Source organism: Mesoplodon densirostris, chromosome 19, assembly GCF_025265405.1.
Source record: "Mesoplodon densirostris isolate mMesDen1 chromosome 19, mMesDen1 primary haplotype, whole genome shotgun sequence".
Classification (NCBI taxonomy): Eukaryota; Metazoa; Chordata; class Mammalia; order Artiodactyla; family Ziphiidae; genus Mesoplodon; species Mesoplodon densirostris.
In genome coordinates this window covers 9,000,626-9,019,804 of record NC_082679.1, presented here as the reverse complement: position 1 = coordinate 9,019,804, position 19,179 = coordinate 9,000,626, and the positions used below count along the sequence as shown (strand labels likewise).

At 49.4% G+C, this 19,179-nt stretch overlaps 1 protein-coding gene across 1 annotated transcript; it reads right to left on the bottom strand.

Annotated features, from left to right (window-relative positions):
• Window positions 1-6,059: 6,059 nt before the first annotated feature.
• On the bottom strand, window positions 6,060-16,807 carry AP2S1 (adaptor related protein complex 2 subunit sigma 1). Its single transcript, XM_060083872.1, has 5 exons — window positions 16,697-16,807; window positions 14,153-14,302; window positions 6,983-7,096; window positions 6,646-6,705; window positions 6,060-6,442 (listed from the first exon to the last, which is right to left on the bottom strand). The coding sequence occupies exons 1-5, from the start codon at window positions 16,697-16,699 to the stop codon at window positions 6,341-6,343; spliced, it is 429 nt and encodes a 142-aa protein (XP_059939855.1). The 5' UTR covers window positions 16,700-16,807; the 3' UTR covers window positions 6,060-6,340.
• Between the last annotated feature and the right edge of the window lie 2,372 nt (window positions 16,808-19,179).

Here is a 19,179-nt window from a genome sequence, read left to right as displayed (position 1 = left end):
ATTCCCAGTCACTTCGCTTTTATAACAATGTCGTATGATGGAATTACACAGCATGTAGCCTTCCAGGTTTGGCTTTTCTCCCTCAGCATAAAGATTTGAGATTTGAGATTCATCCACGTTGTTGAATGTATCAGCTGCTTTCCTTACCCATGCTGAAGAATCGTCCATCGCCTGGATGGACCGCAGTTTGTTTATCCATTTAGTTGTTGAAGGACATTTGGATTGTTTCCGATTTGGGGTGCTTATGAATAAAGCCACTGTAAACAGTAACATGCTGGGGTTTGGGGTTTTGTTTTTCTGTTTGTAACTGCAAGGTAAATTTTATTTATTTATTTTACTCATTTATTCATTCATTATTGTGATTAAGCATTATTAAGCTATAAATCACATAGCATTCAATAAGTCCAGTTAAAGCATACAATTCAAAAATACAGGGACTTCCCCGTGGCGCAGTGGATGAGAATCCACCTGCCAATGCAGGGGACACGGGTTCGAGCCCTGGTCCTGGAAGATCCACATGCCGCGGAGCAACTAAGCCTTGTGCGCCACAACTACTGAGCCTGCACTCTAGAGCCCGAGAGCCACAACTACTGAAGCCCGCATGCCACAACTACTGAGTCCGTGCGTGCCACAACTACTGAAGCCCACAGGCCTAGAGGCCGTGCTCCACAACAAGAGAAGCCACCGCAATGAGAAGCCCGCACACCGCAACTAAGAGTAGCCCCCACTTGACGCAACTAGAGAAAGCCCGCGCGCAGCAACAAAGACCCAACACAGCCAAAAAAATAAATAAAATTAAATCTTTTTTAAAAAGCCCCAAAAAACAAAAACAAAAATAGAAAAGACAAAAAAAAAGTGTACAATTCAATGATTTTTCGTATGTTCATGGAGTTGTGCAACCATCACCACAACCAATTTTAGAACATTTTCATCACCTCGAAAAGAAGCCCTGTACCCTCTGGCTATCAACCTCCAAAGCCCATTCTCCGCGACCCTTCCCAATCATTAATTTACTTTCTGTCAACAGGGATCTGCCTCTTCTGGAAATTTCATATAAATAGAATCATACAAAACGTGGTCTTTTATGACTGGCTTCTGTCAGTCAGCATACGTTTTCAGAGTTCATCCACGTTCTAGTACATATCAATGCTTCTTTCTTTTTATGGTTGAAAAAGAATTGATTGTGTGGACATAGAATATCTTATTTATCCTTTCATCCGTTGATGGGCCTATGCATTGTCTCCACCTTTTGGCTACTGTGAGTAACGCTGCTATGAGCATTCATGGACAAGTTTTTGCGTGCACACAGGTCTTCATTCAACTTAGGTTCATATAGAAATTTTGCACATCAGTTTTTATTTCTCTTGGGTAAACAAATAGGAGAGGGATTGCTGAGTCATAAAGTAAGTGTAATGTTTAACTTTATAAGAACCTGCCCCATTTTGTGTTCCCACCAGCAGTGTGCGAGAGTTCCGGTTGCCCTGGGTGCTTGCCTGCACTCGGTATTTTTTTTTTCCTGGCCGCACCTGGAGGCATGTGGGATCTTAGTTCCCCAACCAGGGATGGAACCCACGCCCCTTGCATTGGAAGCGCGGAGTCTTAAACACTGGACGGCCAGGGAAATCCCACGCATTTGGTATTTTTAAATGAGCCATTCTCATAGAGCTGCAATGATCTCAACAGAATTTAATGCGTGAATACTCTCACTCTCCTCCTGAGCACGCTTTTTTCTCTTGATTCCAGGACGCTGCACTAGATGGTTTTCCTTCTCATTGGCTGTTCCTTCTCTGTTATGTTTTCTGATGTCTTCTCTTTTCCCTGATCTCATTCTGCAGATCTCTTTTGTCTTCACACCTGTTCCCTTGGTGATCTCAGCTGATCTCATGGCAGTAAATAACATCTGGTGCTTTCAAATGTCTATATTCGCCCTGGATCTCTCTCCCGAACCCCAGAGCCACACAATCACTGCCTCAGCAGCATCTCTCCTTGGAGGCCCAAGAGCTCAAACTTGACATATTTCCCCCCACTGTCTTCTTGCTTCTGGAAAAGGTGATTCTAGTCTTCCAGATGCTCGGGTTGTAAAATTGTGAGTGATCCCTGACTTCTCTCCCACCCTACATCAAACCGTCAGCAAATCCTACTGATTCCACCTTTAAAATGTGTCCAGAATCCGATCACTTCTCTCTACTTCCATCGCCTTGCCCCCACCTTGTCTGAAGCCAGCATCACCTCTTGCCTGGATCATTGCGATCACCTCCTCACTGGCTCCTGGCTCCCACCCTTGACTTCCTGTGTCAGATGTGGCAGACTGTCAACACTCCTTGGCTCAAAACATTCCCGTGCCCCACATATTGTATGATTCCATTTCTATGAAATGTCCAGAATGGGCAAGTCCACAGACAGAGAGTAGATTGTGGATTAGTAGATTACCTAGGGCTGGGGAAAGGGGATGGAGGGATTGAGGGATGATAGCTAAGGGTACTGTTTTTTTGGGGGGGAGATGAAATGTTCTGAAGTGGATTGTGATGACAGTAAAACAACTCTGAATATTCTTTTTTTTTTTTTTTTTCTTTTTGCGGTATGTGGGCCTCTCACTGTTGTGGCCTCTCCCGTTGCGGAGCACAGGCTCCGGATGCGCAGGCCCAGCGGCCATGGCTCACGGGCCCAGCCGCTCCGCGGCATATGGGATCCTCCCAGACCGGGGCACGAACCCGTATCCCCTGCATCGGCAGGCGGACTCTTAACCACTGCGCCACCAGGGAGGCCCTGAATATTCTTAAAAAAAAAAAAACCTACTGAATTGGGGAATTCCCTGGCGGTCCAATGGTTAGGACTCAGCACTTTCACAGCCAAGGGCCCAGGTTTGATCCCTGGTCGGGGAACTAAGATCCTGCAGGCTGCGTGGCAAAAAAAAAGAAAGACAGAAAGAAAAACCAACTGAATTGTACATTTCAAATGGGCGAATTACATACCATACAATGTATGGTATGTGAGTTATATCTCAATAGGGTTGTTACCACCCTCTCCCAAACCCTCCAAAAAAAAGTCCTTCCAGATGGCTCTCATCTCACACGGAATAAACCCAATGTCCTCACCACAGCAGGCCTGACCTTGTGTATTCTGTCTTCCACCTCTAATCCTTCTATTTTATGAACATGTTGCCTCCACTGTCCCTTTTGCTCACTCTGTTCCGGTTATACTGGCCTCCTTGCATGTTCTGCCGCAGGGCCTTTGCACTCGCTGTTTCCTCTGCCTATAATACTCTTCCCCTGAAATTTCCCATGGCTCCTTCCCGAACCTCCTTCAATCTCAGCTCAAATGTCACCTCCTCCAGCCAGGCCCTCCTGACCATCCATCTAAAATAGCAGTGCCGTCTGCCAGGCTTCCTTCTGTCCTCGTTTTTGTTTTTCTGTTTTTTTTTGCGGTACACGGGCCTCTCACTGTTGTGGCCTCTCCCGTTGCGGAGCACAGGCTCCGGATGCGCAGGCTCAGTGGCCATGGCTCACGGGCCCAGCCGCTCCGCGGCATGTGGGATCTTCCCGGACCGGGGCACGAACCCGTGTCCCCTGCATCGGCAGGCGGACTCTCAACCACTGCACCACCAGGGAAGCCCTCTCCTCATTGTTTGATTTGCCTCCATTTGCCTCACTTTCTAACATACCAGACATGGACTTGCTTCTTTATGCATTGCCCCATCACCCTCAGGGGACTGAGCTCTCTGAGGGCAGGGGATTTGTTCTGCTCACTGCTGTATCTCCTGGTGCTAAAACAGTGACTGGCACATAGTAGATGCCTGAGAAACATGTGTGGAATGCACAAATAAGCAAACGCTCTCTGCATCCTTCCCTCTGTGAGCCTCAGGTCTGTGTGTCCAAAGGCCTCCTGGTCCTTTCCTGGGTGACCCCCAAGAGCTCACACTCACTCTAGTGGGTTGATGGTAGCCCCCAAAACATGTCCACATCCTGGAGCCTATGAGTGTGACTTAATTAGGAAAAAGATTACATCTTTGCAGATGTAATTAAGTTAAAGATCTTGAGATGAGATCGTCCTCAATTATCTGGGTGGGCCCTAAATCCAATGACCAGTGTCTCTATAAGAGACAGAAAAGTAGAAGATGCAGACATAGAGGAAAGACCATGTGAAGGTGCAGGCAGAGATTGGAGAGATGCAGCCACAAGCCAAGGAATGTCAGGGCCATGAGAAGCTGGAAGAGATAAGGAAGCATCTTCCCCCAGAGCCTTCAGAGGGAACACAGCCCTGTTGACACCTGGATTTCCAATTTCTGGCCTCTAGAACTGAGACGGAATCAATTCCTCTTGTTCTAAGCCACCTACTTTGTGGTCATTTGTTACAGCAGCCTTAGGAAGTTAAAACACTCTCCATGTTCTAATAACCTTGGCATATTCCTCCAACCTGCTCTTTCCCCATCTCAGGAAGGACCTTACCTCCCACCCCGTCACCCAGCCGAAGATCCAGGCCTCAGCCTGGGTGCCCCCCTGCGACACCCTCACCCCTCCAGGGTGGTCAGTCTCAAAGTCCTGTTAGTTTAAGCCACCAAGTTTGTGATAACTTGTTACAGCAGCAACAAGAAACGACTACACTGTTGGAGTGACTGTATCTAGAAGGGAATGCACCTCCCCAAGCCTCAGTGTCCCACATGTAAAATGACAATGATTATAGTCAGTGCTCACCGTTCACATCTATAAACATCTTTTCTCTCACAGGGCTTTGCACACAGCAGGCACTTGATGTCTGTGCAGTGAATGCATGCTTACTGATGGGAGGTACCACCCTAAACTGTCCCGGGATTAACTCATTTACTCCTCAAGAACACACCATGAGATTAAAAACCATAGTCGGCTCACTTTCCAGATGAAGAAACAGAGGCAAGAGAGGTTAAGTGACTTACCCCAAGGTTGCATAGTGTGTATGTAGCTGAGCTGAGACACATCCTACCCCCTGCAGTTGGGAGACTGACGCGAAGCTGTGTCACATTAATGGAAGCGGACGGGACGTGCCTAGCATTCTCAGCTCTGCCAAGGATGCCAGTCATGGCTGCAGCCAGCGGTCATCACTCTGCCCTCAGTGGGCATGGGGGGAGGGGGCACAGCCCCTCCAGAGGGCACTAGAAACACATGGGGGGAATTCCCTGGTGGTCTAGTGGTTAGGACTCGGCACTTTCACTGCCATGGTGCTGGGTTCATTTCCTGGTTGGGGAACTAAGATCCCAGAAGCCACACGGTGCAGCCAGAAAGAAAAGCAAAGAAAAAAAAGAAATATGCAGGAGTGTTTTCTGTTGTCACAAGTGATGAGGGCCACTCAGTACTGGCACTTGGCAGATGGAGGTGGACAGTCTCACACAGTGAAGAATCTTCCTACCCCACGTGCCAGCAGTACCACTGCTGAAAACCACTGAACACTGGGCCCAGCGCCTGCACCTCCGGCCTAGTGGTTAAGAACAAGGATTCTGGAGCCGCCTGCCTGGGCTCAAAAGCAACCTGGTTCATCTGCAGACTCGCCACGTGACCTTGAACGAGTCTTGTAACCTTCTCTGAGCTCAGTGATCTCCGCTGGAAAATGGGGCTAACAGTCCCTTCCTCATCATCTTGTGAGGATTAAGTAAGGTACTACATGTCAAGGCTCCGAACAGCGCCTGAGAGACATCGGTGTTGGCCCTGAGCATCATTATTTTAGTAGCAAGTGCTCAGTGTCGAGATCCGTCACCGCTTCCAGTCCCAGCAGCCCTCTGTGGGCAGAAACGGGTGGGAAAGCATCTGCACTCCCCCTCCCCCACCCTCAGCACGAGCAGTTCGTTGGGGTTTTTGTGTGTGTGTGTTTTTCTTTTTGACTGCCCTGCACAGCTTGTGGGATCATAGTTCCCCGACCAGGGATTGAAGCCAGGCCCCCTGCCGTGAAAGCTCAGAGTCCTAACCACTGGACCACCAGGGAATTCTCACAAGGAGTGTTTGTTGACTGACTGCCTGATGCACTGATGGCAGGGCGTCCGGAGTTGCCCCTGGTTCCCAGGGAAGATAGGCAAGGGCTCAAAAGACACGAGGCCAGGCGGGGACCACAGGTTTACTGGGGGCTCCACGCACACACTCACGGCATCACACAACAACGGCATGGTTACTCGGTACACGCGAAGTGGCCTCCGCCCACAGCTGGGGCCCAGAGGCCGTGGGGGGCGGCCCCCTCCCTTGTGGCCCAGACACGGCTGGGTGCCTTCCTCTGGGGTAGCTGAGGGATGGGGCCGCTGGGGTGGACCCCGGGCCTGGAAAGGGGAAGGGAGCAGGCTCGACCGGGGGCAGGACCGGGGGCGGGAGGGGCCGGCCCGCCGTCACTCCAGGGACTGCAGCATCAGTAGCTGTTTGAGCACCTTCGTCTGGCTGGTCTCTCGGATTTCGCCGGCCAGGAACATCTCGTCCACGACCGTGTAAACCTGAGTGAAGGGAGGGTGAGGGGAGACCCTGGTGTGAAAGGTGGGGAGACCCCCAGGATGCTGGTCTAAACCTTGGGAGCTGGGGGCTCTGATGCCCGACGGCCAGGAAACAGACCCCCGCAGAGGCACCCGGGCGGCTGCGGGGGTCCGGCCCACCCCCCCTTGCCCCTCCCCCTTCTCCTCGTCTTCACCAGGAGGCCCACCTTGTAGAAGTTGAACACCAGGTCCAGTTCACAGACGTTGTGGAAATATTCGTTTAAGACCTGGGAGAGGAAGACAGAGGTGGTGAGAGATGGGCAGGGAGAGAGAGACACACACACACAGAGACAGGAACAGAAGGCATCAGAATGAGACGGCAAAAAAAAAAAAAAAAAAAAGCAGAGAGAAGCTGAGGAAAGGGGAGAGACAGAGACCAGAGGAAATATCGAGGGGGGCAGAGGAAGACAGTGGCCCTCCGCACCCCGCCTTTGAGGGGAGGGCAAGGAGGGCCCATGCAGCCCAACAGAGGGGACGAGGGACAGCGCCCGCCCGCCTGCGCACCTCCACAAAGTTGTGGATGGCCTCCAGGTAGGCCAGGTTGTTGTCGTTGACATCCACACAGATGCAGAAGTAGAGGCCGGCGTAGCGTCGGTAAATGATCTTGAAGTTCCGGAACTGCGGGGCAGAGAGGCAGGTAGTCAGTGACAGGGCGTGCCCAGGACCCAATGTGCTGGGCAGGGTGGAGCCAACATATTCAGTCCTGCGTTCCACATGTGGTCCGAGGCCCTGCTCTGTGTCTGGCCTTGTGCTGGGGACACAGTGGGCTCACTGTCCAGTAGAGACAGATTCATCCTCAGTCATCCCCTGAGTGGGCAGGGCTAGACTGTGGGAGTCCCAAGGGGGCAGGCAGCTGACCCAGGATGGGGGACTGGGAGGGCTTCCAGGAGGAGGGGGCATCTGGACTGAGATCTGGAGGATGAGTAGGAGTGAACAGGCAGGAGTGCTTTAGGCAGAGGGAACAGGCTATGCAAAAGCCCAGAGCCCAGAGAGAGAGGCAGGGGTGTTCCACGGTGTCCATTCTCCCCTTTCTGTGGCTCCCTGTTACCTCTGGAGAGAGTCAAACTCCTCAGCCTGGAACTAATCTACTCAATCATTCCACAAACACTGCCTGAGTACTTATTGTGTGGCAGGCTTTGTGCTGGGCAGTGCACACTCACCACCTGTAACCAAGACAATCTCAGCCTTGCCCCTAACTGAACCGTAATATAAATACAAATATTACTACCTTATCACATACACACAATCCACGAATAAATATGCATGAACCAGGGACACAGACTCTAATTTTATACGCATGTGTAAGTAGATAAAGCGATAGACACATAGAGATATGCATACTGGCTTGCAAAGCTCCATGTCTTTGGCCAAAATCTGAAAAATCCAGCCTGGCGTGTGTGCGTGTGTCGCCACCTGGTGGCAACTGCAAAAGCCAACACAAGTCCCTGATTTTTTTTCTTTTTTTTTATAAATTTATTTTTATTTATATTATTTTTTTTCACTGCGTTGGGTCTTCGTTGCTGCGCGCAGGCTTTCTCTAGTTGCGGCGAGTGGGGGCTGCTCTTTGTTACAGTGTGCGGGCTTCTCATTATGCTTGGCTTCTCTTGTCGCAGAGCATGGGCTCTAGGTGCGTGGGCTTCAGTAGTTGCAGCAAATGGCCTCAGTAGTTGCAGCTCACAGGCTCTAGAGCGCAGGCTCAGTAGTTGTGGCACACAGGCTTAGTTGCTCCATGGCATGTGGGATCTTCCTGGATGAGGGCTCAAACCCGTGTCCCCTGCATTGGCAGGCAGATTCCTAACCACTGCAACACCAGGGAAGTCCTCAAGTCCCTGATTTTTATTTATTTTTTTCCTACTGTATCCTTTTGTTAATTCCTATACTTTGAGTATGTTTTCTAACTTTTTTTCTTTTTTTTTTTTTTTTGGCCACGCTGCTCAGCTTGTGGGAATCTTAGTTCCCTGACCAGGGATTGAACCTGCACCCTTGGCAGTGAAAGCACAGAGTCCTAACCACTGGACCGCCAGGGAATTCCCAGTATGTTTTCTAATATTATTACAGTAGTTCCTGCACATAATCCATGGATTAGTAAGAATATATCAAGAATAAACCTACCTAAGGAGGTAAAAGACCTGTAGTCAGAAAACTATAAGACATTGATGAAAGAAATCAAAGATGACACAAACAGATGGAGAGATATACCATGTTCTTGGATTAGAAGAATCAATACTGTGAAAATGACTGTACTACCCAAAGCAATCTACAGATTCAATGCAATCCCTATCAAATTACCAATGGCATTTTTCACAGAACTAGAACAAAAAAATCTTAACATTTGTATGGAGACACAAAAGACACCGAATAGCCAAAGCAATCTTAAGAAAAAAAAGAGCTGGAGGAATCAGACTCCCTGACTTCAGATTATACTACAAAGCTACAATAATAAAGACAGTATGGCACTGGCACTAAAACAAAAATATAGATCAATGGAACAGTGTAGAAAGCCCAGAGATAAACCCATGCATCTATGGTCAAGTAATCTATGACAAAGGAGGCAAGGATATACAGTGGAGAAAAGGCAGTCTCTTCAATAAGTGGTGCTGGGAAAACTGGACAGTTACATGTAAAAGAATGAAATTAGAACACTCCCTAACACCATACACAAAAATAAACTCAAATTGGATTAAAGACCTAAATGTAAGACCAGACACTACAAAACTCTTAGAGGAAATCATAGGAAGAACACTCTTTGACATAAATCACAGCAAGATCTTTTTTGACCCACCTCCTAGAGTAATGGAAATAAAAACAAAAATAAACAAATGGACCTAATAAAACTTAAAAGCTTTTGCATAGCAAAGGAAACCATAAACAAGATGAAAAGACAACTCTCAGAATGGGAGAAAATATTTGCAAATGAATCAATGGACAAAGGATTAATCTCCAAAATATAGAAACAGCTCATGCAGCTCAATATCAAAAAAAACAATCCAAACAAAAAAATGGGCAGAAGACCTAAGCAGACATTTCTCCAAAGAAGACATACAGATGGCCAAGAGGCACATGAAAAGATGCTCAACATCACTGATTATCACAGAAATGCAAATCAAAACTACAATGATGTATCACCCCACACCAGTCAGAATGCCATCATCAAAAAATCTACAAACAATAAATGCTGGAGAGGGTGTGAAGAAAAGGGAACCCTCTTGCACTGTTCGTGGGAATGTAAATTGATACAGCCACTATGGAGAACAGTATGGATGTTCCCTAAAAAACTAAAAATAGAATTACCATATGACCCAGCAGTCCCACTACTGGGCATATACGCAGAGAAAACCATAATTCATAAAGACACATGCGGGGGACTTCCGTGGTGGTGCAGGGGTTAAGAATCTGCCTGCCAATGCAGGGGACATGGGTTCGAGCCCTCGTCCAGGAAGATCCCACATGCTGCGGAGCAACTAAGCCCGTGCGCCATAACTACTGAGCCTGAGTGCCACAACTACTAAAGCCCACGTGCCTAGGGCCCGTGCTCCGCAACAAGAGAAGCCACCTCAATGAGAAGCCTGTGCACCGCAATGAAGAGTAGCCCCCGCTCGCCACAACTAGAGAAAGCCCGTGTGCAGCAACAAAGACCCAACACAGCCAAAAATTCATTCATTCATTCATTCATTTAAAAAAAAGAGAGACACATGCGGGACTTCCCTGGTGGTGCAGTGGTTGAGAATCCGCCTGTCAGTGCAGGGGACACAGGTTCATCCTTGGTCTGGGAAGATCCCACGTGCCGTGGAGCAACTAAGCCAGTGCACCACAACTACTGAGCCTGCACTCTAGAGCCCGTAAGCCACAACTACTGAGCCCACATGCCTCAACTACTGAAGCCCACGCACCTAGAGCCTGTGCTCTGCAACAAGAGAAGCCAACGCAATGAGAAGCCTGTGCACCGCAATGAAGAGTAGCCCCCGCTTGCCACAACTAGAGAAAGCCCACGTGCAGCAACGAAGACCCAATGCAGCCAAAAAAGAAAAAAAAAAAGACACGTGCACCTCAATGTTCAGTGCAGCAATATTTACAATAGCCAGGTCATGGAAGAAACCTAAATTCCCACTGACGACAGACGAATGGATAAAGATGTGGTACACATACACAAAGGAATATTACTCAGCCATAAAAAGGAACGATATTAAGTCATTGGTAGAGACGTGGATGGACCTAGACTAGAGACTGTTGTACAGAGTGAAGTAAGTCAGAAAGAGAAAAACAAATATTGTATATTAACGCATATATGTGGAATCTAGAAAAATGGTACAGAGGAACCGGTTTGCAAGGCAGAAATAGAGACAGAGACGTAGAGAACAAACATATGGACACCAAGGGGGGAAAGGGGGTGGTGGTGGGATGAATTGGGAGATTGGGATTGACATATATACACTAATATACTCTAACATATATACTAATAGGTATAAAATAGATAACTATACCTGCTGTATAGCACAGGGAACTCCACTTCGCTGAACAGTAGGAACTAAAACAACTATACCCCAATTTAAAAAATAGTAATAAAAAAATTAAAGAAAAAAGAATATATCAGGGTGCTAACTCTACTTTTTTTTTAAACTGATACAGATACATGATCCAATGTTTGAAGGCCCCTGCTCTGGAGTTGAGGGTTCAAGACAGGAAGCCAAGAGGGCAGGAAAACTTGATCTGGAGAAGTTACCAACTGACTGTCATAGATGGCGTGGCCTTGGCAGGATCTGACCCTGAGCATCGCTCTTCTTTTCCTGAAATTCGCCCTTTCCTGCTGTCACCCTCCCGGCTCTTTCCTGTCACCACTGTGTCACCAGCACTGCCCTGCACAGGGCTACATGCTGGAGTGGGCCTGGATTGGGAGGAACCTAAGATGGTCAGGCCCCCTGTGACAGCTGCACCTGACCAGCCAGCCTTTCTGGCTACTTCTGTCTATTCGGGCCTCCCTGCCCCTCTCTGGGTCCCTCAGTTGCTACCGTTTCTAGCCCTCAGTGTGGGACCCACCCTGCGCCGGCAGCAGGATGCCCCAGGAGAGCGGGCATCCCTTGACCTCCCCACTCCTCTCCCCTCACCCCCTCCTGGACATCTCGGCTGGGATGAGAACAGACACCTCAGTGCTGATATTCACCACAACCTTCTTCCTGAGTCGGCCCCATCCGAGAAAGTGACAGCGCCCCCTACTGGTGGATCCATTTTCTTTCACACACCTCATCCAATCTTTGGCCCTTCAGTTGGCTCTACCTTCAAAACGCTTCTCTGCACCCCTACTGCTTCCATGCCAGTGCCAGTCACGAGCATCTCTCACCTGGACCTCAGAGGTCACCTCCTGAGTGGTCCCCCTGCTTCTTCTCTTGCCCCCTAGAGAGGGATCCCTAAAGCCTAAGTCAACCCATGTCCCTCCTCAGCTCAAAACCCTTCCGTGGGCTTCCCTGGTGGCGCAGTGGTTGGGAGTCCGCCTGCCGATGCGGGGGGTGGGGGTTCGTGCCCCGGTCCGGGAGGATCCCACGTGCCGCAGAGCGGCTGGGCCCGTGAGCCATGGCCACTGAGCCTGCGCGTCCGGAGCCTGTGCTCTGCGACGGGAGAGGCCACAGCAGTGACAGGCCCGCGTACCACAAAAAAAAAAAACCAAAAAAACCCCCAAAAAACAAACCCTTCCGTAGCTCCCGTCTCACTCAGAGCAAGAGCCCAAGTCCTCACCATGGCCCACAACGCCCTGCGCCTTCTGCAGTGATCTCATCTGCTCCCCCCATCCTCCCTGGCTTACTCCACCTCAGATACACTGGCCTTCTTGCTATTCTAGGAAGGCCCCCGTACGTTCCTGCTGCCTCAGGGCCTTTGCACTTGCTGTTCCCTGGGCTTGGAATGTTCCTGTCTCAGACATCATTTCCTTCCACTCCTCAATTCCTTCAGGTCTGGGCTCAAATAGCCCCTCTTCAATGAAGACCTCCTAACCAAACCATTTAAACCTGCGTTCCAACCCCTGCTGTACAAACCCCAGCAATTCCACCCCCGACAGCTGCTTCTTTTTTCTCCCTGACACCTATCACCACCTGATACACTGTATCTTTACTAACAGTCTCCCACCCACTAGAATGTCAGCTGTCAGCTCTCCAAGGGCAGGTACTGGGTCTGTTTCGTCCCCTGCTGTATCACCAGTGCCTAGAACAGTGCCCGGCACACAGCAGTCCCCTGATTAATATTTGTTGAATTCTACAGGACAATCAGCCTGGTCTCTTGAACAGGCTAATCCCGTGGGAATTAAAGCTGGAGGCATCTCAATAAACAGACCAAAGAGACATGGAAACCAAAAGCAATGCCAAGATCCTTGACTGGCTTTGAACAATCAGTTTTGATGATTTGGGGGAAATTTAAGTATTGATTGGGCATTAGAGTAATAGTAGTAAGGAAGTATGACTCATTTTATCAGGCCTGATGATACTTTGGTCATGGAAGGAAGTGTCTTTATTTTCTGAGATGTATCCTGAAATATTTAGGGATGAAACGTCATGGTCTCTGTAACATATTTTTTTTTGGCTGCACTGCACAGTTTATGGGGTCTTAGTTCCCCAACCAGGGATTGAACCCAGGCCCTTGGCAGTGAGAGTGAGAAATCTTAACCACTGGATCGCCAGGGAATTCCCCTGTGATCTCTGTAACTTAATGGAAAACACTACAGCAAGGGATGGTTCATTATACCATTCCCTACTCTTGTGTGTTTGAGCATTTTAAGTTTTTAAAAGGCACCAGAAAAAAAAAGTTGTTCGGCCGAAAAAAAGAGAAGAAGGTAAAACAAAAATGCAGGACTTCCCTGGTGGTGCAGTGGTTAAGAACCCGCCTGCCAATGCAGGGGACACAGGTTCGAGCCCTGGTCCAGGAAGACCCCACATGCTGTGGAACAACTAAGCCCATGCACCACAGCTACTGAGCCTGCACTCTAGGGCCCGCGAGCCACAGCTACTGAAGCCCATATGCCTAGAGCCCGTGCTCTGCAACAAGAGAAGCCACTGCAATGAGAAGCCCGCTCACCACAACGAAGAGTAACCCCCGCTCGCCGCAACTAGAGAAAGCCCGCGCAGCAACGAAGACCCAACGCAACCAAAATTAGATAAATAAATAAATAAATTTATAAAAATAAAAACAAAAGCAAACTCTTAATACTATGAAATCTGGGTAGTTTGCAATCGACTTCTCTCTTGTTGTACTAACCTGTAGGCCAGAAAATTTTCACACTAAAAATTACCCCAAAAGGAAGGAAGACGGCAAGCATGTTGAGTAAATGAATGTGGGAAGGAAGGAGGGCGTGAGGGGTTATTGCCATTAGAGGATGGGCAGGAGGCTAGGAAGGAGAGGTCAAAAGGAAGCAAGGGGGCTTCCCTGGTGGTGCAGTGGTTGAGAGTCCGCCTGCCGATGCAGGGGACATGGGCTCGTGCCCCGGTCCGGGAAGATCCCACGTGCCGCGGAGCAGCTGGGCCCGTGAGCCATGGTCGCTGAGCCTGCGCGTCCGGAGCCTGTGCTCCGCAACGGGAGAGGCCACAACAGTGGGAGGCCGGCGTACCGCAAAAAAAAATAATAAAAAAAAAAGGAAGCAAGGGAGTGGCGGGGGCATTTGGGTCGGGGGTGGGGTGGGGGGTAGTTTCCCGTCACCTCCACAAAGTTGGTGTGTTTGGCATCTCGGACAGTGACCACAGCGTGCACCTCCTCGATCAGCTTCTGCTTCTCATCGTCATCAAACTGCATGTACCATTTGGCCAGGCGCGTCTTGCCTGCCCGGTTCTGGATGAGGATGAAGCGGATCTGGGGGCAGCAGGAGGAGGAGGGAGGGAGAGGGGTGGGGAGGGCGGGTCAGTGCTGGGCCGCCCTGCCCAACAGCCCCACCCATCCCCACAGGGGAGACAGGGCCCACGTGTCCCTGCGGCCTGTCTTCCAAGGGTCTCAGCCACGCCCCAGAGCCCAGCCAGGTTGGCCTGGCCACACGCTCCTGTCCCAGGTCCTTCCAACACCCCTGTGATTTCTCTGGCCAACTCTGCAGTCATTTCTAGGGCACTAAGTCCCAGGCTCCACCAACTCTCCTCTCCCTGACCTTGGACAAAAGATCCGCCCCTCTAAGCCTCAGTTCCCCATCCCCCACCCCGGCAAAACAAGTTTCCATAGAAGACCCACTTTGTCAGGGTGTTCTGAAGGTTAAATAAGTTTATAAATTTAGTCTAGTAGCTGGCACTAGCAGGTTCGTTCGGTGTCGGCTACGATCATCATCAGTGATGGCTAGGAAATGTGTTTTTATGATTCTGAAAAGCCAGCTCAACTCTCATAGGGCTACTATGAACACTGAACAAGTTGATCTCGGAAGTGCTTTGTATAGCACCTATTACATACTGAGTGCTCAATAAAATTAGCTATTATGACTGAGGCATTTGACCAAGTGGCTAAGAACACAGACTCCAGAGCCCGAATGAATCCTGGCACTGCTGGCTGTGTGTCTGCAGGCAAGTTACTTAACCTCTCCAGACCTCAGTTTCTCCGTCTGTATAATGGCTATAACGAGAGTACCTCCCTCAGGAGACTGTTGCGTGAGTTATTAAATACAAGAGGTATAATACAGTGACTAGTACATACTAAGTGTTATACAAATATTAGTTCTTAGTAATATTATAATTCATCGGCATTTGCCTTTGAGAAAACCATGGCCCAAGTTCACGTAGCTAGGAAGCCTGCCTTTGGGCTCAGTTCTGTTTGAGATGGGCATGCTTATGCCCGTTTTATAGATGAAGAAACTGAGGCTCAGAGAAAGGAAGTCTCGCAGCCAGAAAGCAGAGCTGGGAGTCCAAAGGCTTTCCTCTGAACCCCCTTACCCTCACTTGTGGGAGCCTCCACCCACTGGCGAGAGTCCGCTCTCTTTCCTAAGCCTCACTCTCCACACACTCCATCCCTCCTCCCCCAACCAATCAGGCTGCACAGAAACAGGATATTACACTCTCCTTCCAAGAACCCCTTCTGCTGAGCCAGGGAAAACCACTTCCTCGGGCAGGGGTCCTGGCAGGCAGGGAAAGGGCGTGGGGTGGGAGTTGGGGGGACCCACGCCACACAGCCACAGCCTGGGGGCAGAGCCAGAGATAGATGGGGTATCTAGGGAGGAGAGACATAGAAGCCAGTCTACACAGCTGAGGGAGAGCTCTGCCCCTTACTCCTAAATTCCCTCACACACCTCTTCCTGTTTCTCCCCCCAATTAGAATCTCTCCACCTCAGGGAATCCACAATGAGAAGTCCCTTCCCTCCTGTATCCGCGCCCCTCTGATGTCCCCTCCTGATGCTCCCCAACCTTCTCTGTCTCCAAGCCCCCTACCCTGGAGTTGTTCCCTTTTGACTCCCGCTTTCTCCGTTTCAGTGCCCTCTGTCAGGTCGCCCCATCCCGATCCCCGGGGAGGGGTGACAAATCCAATGCCCAGTCCTTGTTCCCAAAGCCCCATCCCCACCTCTCCCACTTCCATGCCTACTCCCTATTCTCCAAGACCCCTCCTCTTGCAAAGACCTACTCCATTGCTCCCCACTCATTTCTAGCATTCATTCCCTACGCCAAGGCTTCTCCCTTTTACTGCACACTTTCCCTGACATTAAAGCCCCATTCCCTACAGTTGTCTACTTCCCGTCTCCAGGGTCTAGTCTCTTCCCCTTGAGATACCTCTCTCATCAGCAGTATCCGGCCCAGTTCCAGCACCCCCTCCGCCTGCAATGTCAGCTTCCTGCCTCTAGAGACCCCCTCTCTCCTATCAGAATCTCTCCCATTCTTCAACTCTCCTGCCACGCTCCCAGAGTCCTCCCCTTAGGATGTCCCCTCCCCACCTCCAATTCCTTCTGCCCATCTCTGAGATCCTCCCTGATCTCTTGCCTCCCTGTTTCAAAACCCTCCAGCCACCTCCAGTGTCTCCCTCCCGCACAGCCCTCTCCCCTTGCCACCTGGTCTCCAAAGCTCCCTGGCCTCGAGAGCCCCGGTACACTCCAGCGCCCAGAACCACCTCCCGGTTTCCCCCTTCCCCGGCCTTCGATCGGCCCCAATCCCGAGAGCCCGCGCCCGGCCCAGACCAGACCATCGCACCGCAGCAGGGGCGGCTTGTCAGTATCCCACCGAGTCTCTAGTACCTGCACGTGGACCCACCCTTCCCCCGTCCCCAGCGTGGGCGCGCCCCCGTTACCATGGCGACCCCCGTCCGGACCCCAGCGGCCCCGGTCCCGCGGCTTCTGGGCGGCTCCGGCTCTGGCAGCTGTTGGGGGACCGAAGGCTAGAGCGGACTTCCGGGAGACGAACTCGCCCGCCCTCTCGCGCACAGCCCGCTGGGAATTGTAGTCCGAAAAAAATGGGTTCGCTTGTCTGGGAGCCAAGCCTGGGAAAAGAGCCGGTCTCGCTTCCCAGCATGCTGCGCGACTGTCCTTTTCCTACCGCACGGTTCGGGCTCCAAATGCATGCTGGGAGCCGTGGGCGAATTGTAGTCCTCGGAGGACTACAATTTCCGACATGCTTGACGGCCAGCGAGGCGAGCGCTGCTTCCTGGGAAATGTAGTTCCTCCAGCCTCCCTCCACCTCCCCGCGAAGGCGAAAAGGACAAGCTGGGAATAGTTGTTTTAAATAAGAAACTGCGTTGGGGGAGCTAGAAATGTAACTGTCTTTCCGTGTTCACCCAGTACTTTGTTTAAAATGTGTTGAGTGTTTTCTGTGGGAGACAGTGGTTTAAGAGCATGAATTTGGAAGTGAGAACTGTGTGCAAATCCTGCCATCGCATTTCCTAGCACTTTGGGTCAGCAATTTCACCTCTTAACTCAATTTCTTCATCTGTAAAAGAGGGGTGATCAAGGGGTAACCTCAGTAGGGTTGTTGTAAAGCTTCGGTAAGTTTCCAAAGTACTTAGCACAGTGCTCAACACATGGTAAGTGCTCAATAAATATTAAAGTCATGAATGTTCACTGTTAACATACATCAGGTAATAGGCATCTTCTTACTTCCTATCCAGAGGTACACCTGCCTTGTTTCAGTTACCCAAACAGGCCAAGTGCTTTCCCACCTCAGTGCCTTTCCTTTGCGCTGTTCCCTGGAGATCCTCCCCCCATTTATTTGCTGGCTGACCTCTTTTCTTCCTCTAGCTTAAACAGCACCTCCACAGTACTATATAGAGGACCCAACATACAAAAGTCCCCCTCTTCGACCCCTCAAATTCTCTAGGTCAGCAGTTAGTTTGATTTTTTAAGCCTTTTTACGACTGTTAATGATTTATTTGGGGTGTGTGGGTCTGTTGTCTGGATCTCCCCTTAAGTCCCTGTTGAGAGCAGGGACTCTGTCTATTAACTGTATCTACATCACCTAGAACACGGTGGCACATAGTAAGCACTCAGTAAACGTATTGATACTGAGGGGACACTTGCCCTAATAAAAACAAACCATATCCTAGAACAATGTAAATTAAAAGTGTAGTATTGGCAGAAGAACCAACACATAGCTATTGAATAATTGCAAGGGCAAAAAGAGGTCAGAGATCATTTCCATCTCTTGCACTGCTTTATCTCCAACAGGGTTGGGACCAGGATAAGGTAAGCAATGTGCCCAGGGTGAAAAATTTTAAAAGGCACTCACTCGGGACTTCCCTGGCGGTCCAGTGGTTAAGACTCCATGCTTCCGATGCAGGGGGTGTGGGTTCGATCCCTGGTTAGGGAACTAAGATCCCATATGCCGCGGGACGCAGCCAAAAAAAAAAAAAGTTAAAAAGGCACTCACTCTTAGGTGGTGACCCAGCCCTTGCAGGAGCCTGAAAGTGAGCACCTGGTTTGCCTCCCCTTGCTCCCAGCCTTGATCTCCAGTGCCCAGCTCAGTGCCTGGCACAAGTCTGGTGTTTGTTTGATAAACATCTGCTGAATGAATTAATTAATAGGTTTCAAGAAAACAGACACGTGTAATGCTAAGTAAAAGAAGTCTTACACGAATGAGTAGTTACTATGTGATTTGTTTGAATGACCATGAAGACTAAAATTGGTAAAACTAATCTATGATGTAAAAACAGGAACAGTGATTGTCTCTGTGGGCAGGGGGCTAGAAGGTGAGGATTATGTTGGACTTGGCATAGTAATATTCTATACTTTGAAAGAGGTTTTAGTACATGGATGTAGATATACATCAAAAATCAACAAATGGTACACAAGATTTGTGCATTTCACCTTACATAAAATTTACCTGAACAAAAATAGTCAGTAAATATTGAGCTCTATTTGATGATATGCATATTGGTTTGTTTTTTGTTTTTTTGTCTTTTTTGGTTTTTTTTGTTTTTGGCCGCGTCGTGCAGCATGCGGGATCTTAGTTCCCCAACCAGGGATCAAACCCGAGCTCCCTGCAGTGGAAGCGCGGATTCTTAACCACTGGACCACCAGGGGAGTCCCTGAAATTAACTTTAAAATATATCAGAAAAGTAAGTTAGATTAGTGGATTGATTAAAGGATAGAGAGGTGAAAAGAAAAGAAACAAAATGATAGAATCTAAATGCTGAGTATATGGGCATTCACTGTGTAAAACTTTCAAACTTTATGTTTGGAAATTGCCATAATAAAAGAAAGAAAAAAAGAAAAGAAAACAGTCACTGTCCCCACCCCGACGTCATTCATGGTCTAGCAGGGGAAATAGACTTAAATGATA

What these genes read in the sequence shown, in the direction of transcription:
- AP2S1 (XM_060083872.1), bottom strand. An exon ending in AACACACCAACTTTGTGGAG is followed by an intron (nt 7,097 to 14,152) that starts GTGACGGGAAAC and finishes TCTGCCCCGCAG; the next exon opens with TTCCGGAACTTCAAGATCAT. An exon ending in TGGTGTTCAACTTCTACAAG is followed by an intron (nt 6,443 to 6,645) that starts GTGGGCCTCCTG and finishes CCCTTCACTCAG; the next exon opens with GTTTACACGGTCGTGGACGA.